Source organism: Talpa occidentalis, unplaced genomic scaffold (assembly GCF_014898055.3).
Source record: "Talpa occidentalis isolate TD23 unplaced genomic scaffold, MPIMG_talOcc4v2.1 talOcc4.3, whole genome shotgun sequence".
Classification (NCBI taxonomy): domain Eukaryota; kingdom Metazoa; phylum Chordata; class Mammalia; order Eulipotyphla; family Talpidae; genus Talpa; species Talpa occidentalis.
In genome coordinates, this window is record NW_023603184.1 from 29,306,887 (window position 1) to 29,315,299 (window position 8,413).

At 35.5% G+C, this 8,413-nt stretch overlaps 1 protein-coding gene and 1 non-coding gene across 2 annotated transcripts; both read right to left on the reverse strand.

Moving 5' to 3' along the window:
• Window positions 1–1,421: 1,421 nt before the first annotated feature.
• PTH (parathyroid hormone) lies at window positions 1,422–3,708 on the reverse strand. The gene is made up of 3 exons (XM_037521687.1): window positions 3,664–3,708; window positions 1,803–1,888; window positions 1,422–1,683 (listed from the first exon to the last, which is right to left on the reverse strand). The coding sequence occupies exons 2-3, from the start codon at window positions 1,886–1,888 to the stop codon at window positions 1,422–1,424; spliced, it is 348 nt and encodes a 115-aa protein (XP_037377584.1). The 5' UTR covers window positions 3,664–3,708.
• Window positions 3,709–6,818: 3,110 nt separating this feature from the next.
• LOC119256381 (U6 spliceosomal RNA) lies at window positions 6,819–6,925 on the reverse strand. The gene has a single exon (XR_005127722.1). It is a non-coding gene; the product is annotated as a U6 spliceosomal RNA (small nuclear RNA).
• Between the last annotated feature and the right edge of the window lie 1,488 nt (window positions 6,926–8,413).

The following is an 8,413-nucleotide window of genomic DNA, read 5'->3' on the forward strand; positions in this document are numbered from 1 at the left end:
CTGCTCCCCTCAGCAGTGTACTTCGTTTCTGTCTGCTCTGCTCCCCGCTCTGGCTCTGGTGAATTCTCTCGCCCTCCCGCACTTCTGACTGTACCCAGTGCTTGTATAAACAAGCAAACAAACAAACAAATAAATAAATAAATAAAGCATGCCGCTATAACAAAAAAAATCTTAAAAAAAAAAAAAAAAGTGAAGGGCAAAACTCTCAAGTAGATTTACAACTTTGTGACCCAGGTTTGGAGAGAGACTTGTTCAGCAAGACTCCTCAAGGTGAAAAGATGATATATTTGAGTTCATCAAAATTTAGCACAGAGTTAGTAAGTATATACAATATGTTAGGAGAAAATATGCCATCAATATTAAAATAAACAATTAAAAGAGAACAGGGCCAGAAAACCAATGGAAAAAATGGCCAAGGATATAAATAATCTGTTCACAAATAGTAAAGGCCAATGGCCAATATGCAGAGAGAGAAGGTCAGTCTCACAAGTAATCAGAGATATGCAAATTAAAATGAGCTACTCTTTGATATCAATATATCAAAACTTTTAGTAAGTTATATAGCTCCAGTTGTATGTGGAAATAGGGAGATGGGGGGCTTAGCTCTGCTGGTGGGAGTATAAACTGTACTATTTCACAGTCAAGGATTTGGGGACCTGGGTACTTTGGTAATATTAAAGGTATAATGGTCAAAATATCAGAATGTAAATAGCTTTATTAAAAAGACATTTTGCGGGGGTGGGGGGTGGGAGGGGAGGGATTGGGGTCAAAATGGGGGGGTTGCAATTGTATGGGGAATATAAAAATAAAATCTATTATTTAAAAAAAAATAAAGATGTTATTGAGGTAAAATAAATAAATAAATAAATAAAAAGACATTTTGCATTGTTCTATCTTGTCATGATCTATTTATTTATTTATTTATTTTTTTTTTTGGTGGGACTCTCGCCGCCTGCCAGGGAACCAGCCAGTGCTGCAGAGGCTGCCCAGCACTCAACTGCTGCGCCACCAGGGGAGGCCCCTTGTCATGATCAATTTAAACTTCTGTTTTTCATAACCACAAAGATTTAAGAGAGAATACCTAACATCATTATTTAGAATGATCATTAAGTTTTTATTTTATATTGTAAGATGAAAGGTTAAAAAGTGCAATTTTATTCTTTTATAAATTATGCAATAACATACTTTAAAAGAATAAACAATAGAAATAGAATAATTAAGAGAACTCTTAAATGAGTAAAAGTAGAATCGAACTAGTCATTTAAAATTATAATTATTGTGGCTAGTAATGGATCACAAGTAAAGCTTGGAAATATTAGAAATATTGGCACTTTATAATCTTAATAGAGCTGGAAAAAATTAGCAGCGAGGAAAATTGTTGCCCTGCATTGGCAACAGCAGTGCTCTACTCAGGTCTGTTTTCACTGTGATTTAGCTTTAATTAATACATCCACATCAGCTTTGTCTGCTTCTCCAAGGCTTTTTGGGTAGCTCTCAATCAGAACATTGTCTTCCTTCTTTCGGAAACTTTGGGAACCACCACCTCTGTTAATTAGAGAAGCTCCAAGGGCAATAAAATTGTGTACATCCTGCAGCTTCCTCCGCAGCCATTCCACCCTTTCCATAGAGTTCAAATGGTTGCCCAGGTTATGCATAAGTTGTATTTCACTTACAGATCTCTTCCTGGAAGGAACAGAAACAGAGAGGATCACTCCATTACCTCCCCTCTGCCAAATCGCAAAGTCATCCTTAAAAATCCAGTTCCCATTCTCTTAAAATGCAGAACAGGTTATAGTACTTACTTAACAGGTTTCCCATCCGATTTTGCAAGAAAACAAATTGCAAACATGACAACCATTACTTTAACAATGTCTTTAGCAGACATCATCTTCCCTAAAATGAAAAGCAAAATGGAGATATTTTAAATATTTTTAACATCCCAAACTATGTAATTAATTTTATGGTAATTTACATTTATAACCATACAACTGTGCAGGATGGGATAGGAATTAATTGGACTGGTTTTCATGATTGGTTTTTGAAAACCATCTATTTTACAGATACATTAGTGTATATCTTATATACACAAAATTTGATTTAGAAAATAGATCAGGTTTGGCTTCTTGGGTATCTCTTTTGGAGAGTCTTGTGCAAATTTTCATAAATGAATTTTAAGGCATGTAAGGGTAAAAAAGCTTTTTAGAATTTCCTCCCACACTTTCTGTTGGTTTTAATGAAATGCTTGTAATTTGCTTGAAAATGACTAATTCTCGTAACTAGGTAAATTGCTAACATTGTTTATTAGCAAAGTCAACTTCATTTCAGGCACTGCAATAAAAATCATAAATACCAAATTAAAAGGCTTTAACTTAGAGATTTTGCTGAATTAATGAATATTTCTCCTACCATTAAAAAGAATGAGTCAAGGCATTTAAAAATCATCTAGCTATTTGTTATATGGATTGAGAGTTCTAGCTTCATATAAAAATGCTTGTCTGTATCCTATTGCTTCAACTTATTAACAATCTTGTTTGAGTATAATTTTTAGCACTTTCCTCATAAACCTTTTCATCTCAAAATAGAATAGTCTTACCTTAATCTTCATTTCAATAATTGCAAAGCCTATTATTATAAGTGCTTTTTCTTAATGCTTAATGTTCCCCCTTTTAACATACACATAAAGTGGTTATCTACTCATATTTTAAATGGAATGACACCAATTACAAGTAACAAAAACATGATATTATACTCCTTTTATTTTCACTGTGCAATATAAAACTATTGATGAAGCAACAAATGAATCCTCTTTAATTCTGTATGTCAGAAAAAGGCACCATAAATAGAAGTTCCTAATTCTAGCTTAGTCACTTTTACCTAGTAACTTCAGACACCTTTGCTGTGCTCCTTATTCTCAATAGAGAGATGAGCTTCTTACAAGAGTGTCATGAAAAAGGTGGGAAATGGTTGTAAAACACACTTAAAATTCATTACGGCTTTCAGAATAAAAATTTTGAAAAGGCTTTATGTAAGGGAATAAACATTCAGCAGTAAGACTGAATTTCTCAAACTATAAAGATTGAACTCTCTCTTAGTCATAAACCAAATAATCCAGATAAGGATATTCTGTAGGAAAAAAAAAGGAAATTTAATTCAACTTAATAAATTTATATTGGTTATTTAAATCAGAATTATTCATTCCTTATTAGTCTATTTCAAAATTTCCATAAGGTAATAAGGCATATGCTAAATGTAAAATATTTTTTGTGTAACTTCAGATGAGTTTTGTAAAAAGCAAGGTATCTTAACAGACTTTAATCACAAAAATCAATGATTTAAAAATATAAATGATTTAGTAGCATAAGTTTATTTTGTAGTGCATATTTTATATTAAACATAAATCAAATGATCCTTTTACATTTTACCCATTTTTACCTTGAACAAACAACATGGTATTTGTAGAAAATGGTACACATTAAATAATTGCTTGATTATTAAAAAAACAAGTATCATCTGAACTAAAGATTACTCACCACACAATGTTCCAGAACAAGGTCTCCTTTCAAGTGTATTAACAGCTGATGCTTTCTTAAACTTGGGTAAATTTGAGAAAGCTCATGAACTGTAGAACCTCAAGTGTGACTTTTATATATATGGGTCTTCTACTCATCTAAGAAGTTTTTTGTTGTTGCAGGTGATGTCACTCCCAATTCTCTGGTCATAACTATCAGATCAGAGCAGCACGTGAACCACCCCTATTGGGTGGTGCCCCCTTCTCTGATGTGTAAGATAATTAGATGTTAAAACAAAAATACTATGGGACTGGGAAAGGGTTTGTGCAAAGATTTATAACAAATGTTAAATTGTAAATCTAACTGGATTAATGAATTTATATTATAAAAAGACTGCGTACCAAGCTTTACAATAAAGTTGCCATCTTACTAGAAAATAAAATCTGAAAATAAGTGTATTTGTTATAACCAGAATTTTGGTAGGATTATTATAAGGATTATAATGAATCATAATACATTATGCTTACTTTTTTTTTATTTTTATATTCCCCATGCAATACAATTGCACCCCTCTTATTCTGGCCGCCCCCCCCATAGTTTGTCTCTGGTTTATAGTTGTTTGTTCATTATGCTTACTTTTAAAAGTATTTTTAATCAATCCATACTATTCCTGGCTATCTTTTAAAAAAATAGATATAGTGCTTCTCTTTAAAGGAAGTATTAAAATATGATGAGAAAATGCTCTTAGAAAATAATTTTAAAGGCTTCCAACATAAAATTATTTTAAAATACATTTAATTTACACTTTATTTTTGTAAATTAAATTACAATAATAATATTGGATATGTACTAACTAAATATTTAAATATTATTATTAGCCTCATTTTTGTATGAGAAAACTGAAGTTTGGAAAGTAGAGAAGATGGAATCCAACAAAGGTCTTTATAACTCCAACGTCATTTTCTTACTATCCCACTTTTCTCCTAGAAAGGGAGGCCTTCTGTGTACCCCAGTTCCCTTGACTTTAACTGCAGGTCTTGGGTCTTGATTCTCCTGTTCTCGAGTTGATGAAAGCCAGCTCGAGGCTGCCACCTGTCTGATCTCAAATATTGCTACAATCTGGTCCCCATCTAGCAGTTCAAAATTCCTTGAATGTCCTTGGTATAGCTAGTCTTCATTTAGGCAGCTTGCCTTCCAGCTAAAGTCTAGAATTGGATCAGTTCTCTTAACTCTGCTCCCACCGAGGCTTACTGTTATTCCATCTTATGCTAACCATTTCCAGCGTTTGATTCTACATTAAGTAAGAAGCGGTCCAAGTCTGAACAGTGCCAGTATGAGTCTAGGATGAGAGGCATGCTAGTCCTGCTCTGGGAAATTCTCCACACTGGATAAATCTTGGAATATTGATCCAGGCTCCACTTTAGAAGCAATAAAGACAAACTATAAGTCTGGAAAATGCACACGTTTGGTGGAAATGTTGTACAATACAACTTGTGAGGAGCAGTTCAATGAAACTGGGGGAAAATGTCTAGAAAAGACTTGGGATGACTATACAACTATTTTTCATTCTTTATAGAAATATCATAATGAAGAACAAGTATTAATATTTACTGTGGTTTAAGAAGGAAGAACTGAGTTCAAAGGCTAAAGGATACAAAGATACAGATTGGGCTCACTAGATATTATAAATTTCTTTTTTTAAAGATTTATTTATTTATGCATACAAGAACTGGGGTACAGGCCAGAGATGGGGGGTGAGAGAATTCACAGAGACAGAGTGGGGAACAGAACAGGCAGATTAACTGAAATACACTACTGAGGGGAGCAGCGGGCGAGACAGGAGAGGTCTGCTGTGCCATGTGGGTCACCTCCCTGGCCGGGGATCGAACTTGTGCTGAAGTGGCTGCGGTTAGCTTCATAGTGCTGCATTTCAACCCCTTGTGCCACCAGAGAGGCCCCTAGATATTATAATTTTCAAAAGGAATCGAGGGCCTTCTTAAATAGTGAGTTTCCCATCACTTGAAGTGGTGAAGTAAAGCTAGTGAACATTTATCAAGGATAATTCATACAAAGTAGAAACATGAACTAGATAGATAAAAAGTTACTTTTGACTGTAAAAATCTATTAGTTTTATCTTTTTACTTTAAAATTTTATTTTATTGAGGTAATATTGCTTTAGAGCACTATATAGGTGATTTAGAGGTACAAGATCACACCTCTTCAGATAGATGCCACCAGCAACTCCCACCACCAAGACACCCATAATCCTCCACTATATTCCACTGGGCCCCCTCCACACATTGCTCTCCACTCTCCCGCATCCCTCTGGTAGCCTTAATTTAACAGCTTTATAGGATTTGTTATTGGTTAGGTTTTGACCTGCCCTTTGTTTAGCTTCTCTATATTTCGCAAGTGAGTGAAACCATCCCAAAGTATTTGACTTTTTCCTTCTGAGTTACTTTGCTTATTAGGATCCCTTCCACTTCCAACCATGTCATCACAAATAACAAGAGCTCATTTTGCTATACTAAGTAGTATTCCATTGTGTGTGTATGTGTGTATATATATATATATATATATATATATATATATCACATCTTCTCAATCCATTCATCTATCCCTGGGCACTGGGTTGTTCCATAATTTAGCTATTGTAAATAGTGCAGCATGGGCCTCCCTGGTGGTGCAAGGGGTTAAGACGCAACCTATGAAGCTATCTGCAGCCACTGCAGCACAAATTCGATCCACGTCCAGCCAGGAAGCAATCCATATGGCGCAGCAGACCTCTCCTGACTTGCCCGCTGCTCCCCTCAGCAGTGTATTTCAGTCAATCTGTCTTTCCTGTTGCCCACTCTGTCTCTGGTGACTCCTCTCACCCCCCGCACCTCTGGCCTGTACCCCAGTTCTTGTATGCATAAATAAATAAATCTTTAAAAAAAATAGTGTCTCAATGAACATAAGAGTATGTATATCTCTTCAAATTAGTGTTTTTGTATTCTTCAGGTAGCTACCTAAGAGTAAAATTGCTAGATCGCATGTTAGAAAATTTTTAATATTTTGAGAAACCTCCACACTGTTTTTCCATAAGTACTGAATGAGTCTGCATTAACTCCAACAGTATACCAGGTTTCCTTTCTTGCCACAGCATCACTTATTGTTTTATACTTTTTGATATGAGCCATTGCACAGGTGTGGTATTTCATTGTGGTTTTTGGCTTTTTTTTTTTTTTTTTTTGGTACAGATAGCACATGGTGCCAATTTTATTTGCAGATAAAGTACTCCAAGTCAAGCTCACAAGTTACACCTTTAAAGATATGGAACGCTTCATGGATTTCCGTGTCATCCTTGCGCAGGTGCCATGCTAATCTTCTCTGTATCGTTCCAATTTTAGTATATGTGCTGCCGAAGTGAGCGCTCATTATGGTTTTGATTTGCATTTCTCTAATGATATAATTTGGCCTTTTTAAAAACCTCTCTTAATGCAAAGTACACGTGTGATTTGGTACTATTTTGTTGTTGTTATTCCCTGTCAAGAGGAGGGAAAACTGGAAATACAAATAGTTTTAGAAATATATTGTTCATTGTTGCTACAAAGCCATGTTTAAATTCTAATTTGGAAATTTTTTTCCCTCAATTCTTTGAGCACATTTGACATAATTGGCAGGAGCAATGCAATTAGTGCTTTCATTATCAATATTGTCATATTGAACACAATCGTATTATTAAACTAGTTTTAGAAAAAAATTAAGCAACCAATTTAGGCAATATTCATTTTTTAAAAGATTTATTTATTTATGCATACAAGAACTGGGGTACAGGCCAGAGGTGTGGGGGTGGGGGGTGAGAGGATTCACCAGAGACAGATTGGGGAACAGAACAGGTAGACAGACTGAAATACACTGCTGAGGGGAGTAGCAGGCAAGTAAGGAGAGGTCTGCTGCACCATGTGGGTAGCTCCCTGGCTGGGGATCGAACTCGTGCTGCAGTGGCTGCATATAGCTTCATAGGTTGTGTCTTAACCCTTTGCGCCACCCGGGAGACCCTAGACAATATTTATTTATTTAAAAAATTTCACTGAATATTTACTATCTGTCAGGGGCTGTGTTAATCACTAGGTGGTGGAGACATGATCTCTGTCCTCAAATTTAACACGTAGTTGAAATATAATGTGATAGGTGTTATAACACACCTATAAACAAATGTTTATAAAAGCACAGACAAGAAAGTGACTAAATTTCCCTGGAGTTGTTGGAGGCTATTTTACTGCGAAGCTAAAGTGTTCTCGAGGATGATTCTGAGTTTTCCATCAGAAAAGGAGAGAAGGGACAGAGGGAACATCATGTGCAAACTGTGGAGGAGATGAAGACTGAATATATGCTAGTAGAAGGAAAGGGGAAATGAGCAATCATCCTAAAGATGTAGGTGAGTACAAATTGTGGAAAGCTTTTTTATGTATGGTGAGGTGTTTTATCTTATAGTCTTCTCTAAACTCGTGTGTATTCATAATATTTTGGGGTCCTTCATGTTTTTTTAAGGACTACTTGACCTTTCCACAAAGACAAGATACCTTCCCAAGATTTGGCACATAGTTTATCTGAACCATCAGACTCTTAGACTACAGGTATTTGATAGAAGGAAATCATTTAGCAATAGGGGCTATGTGGGCACAAGAAGCTGCTGTGACCATGGCAGAGAGAAGAGCTGAGTACGGCTATTTTGCTTTGAAAAGCTCAGCCTTTCTTAGCATTGTCAAATTTGCTGAAGCTGGGATCAGATCGCCAGTAGTATTCATCACCTCTGGGGAGGATTAAGAATGCTGTGCTATGTCCCGTGCCTCATGGGAGGTTTACTTGGAGACTGATACTTTTTCCTTCTGTTTGCTCAATAGGAATTAATATGGCTT

Bases quoted from the DNA above. Each gene is read 5' to 3' on its own strand.
- PTH (XM_037521687.1), bottom strand. From the start codon at position 1,888: ATGATGTCTGCTAAAGACATTGTTAAAGTAATGGTTGTCATGTTTGCA. The intron at 1,684-1,802 runs GTAAGTACTATA...TGTTCCTTCCAG, and splicing joins TCGGATGGGAAACCTGTTAA to GAAGAGATCTGTAAGTGAAA.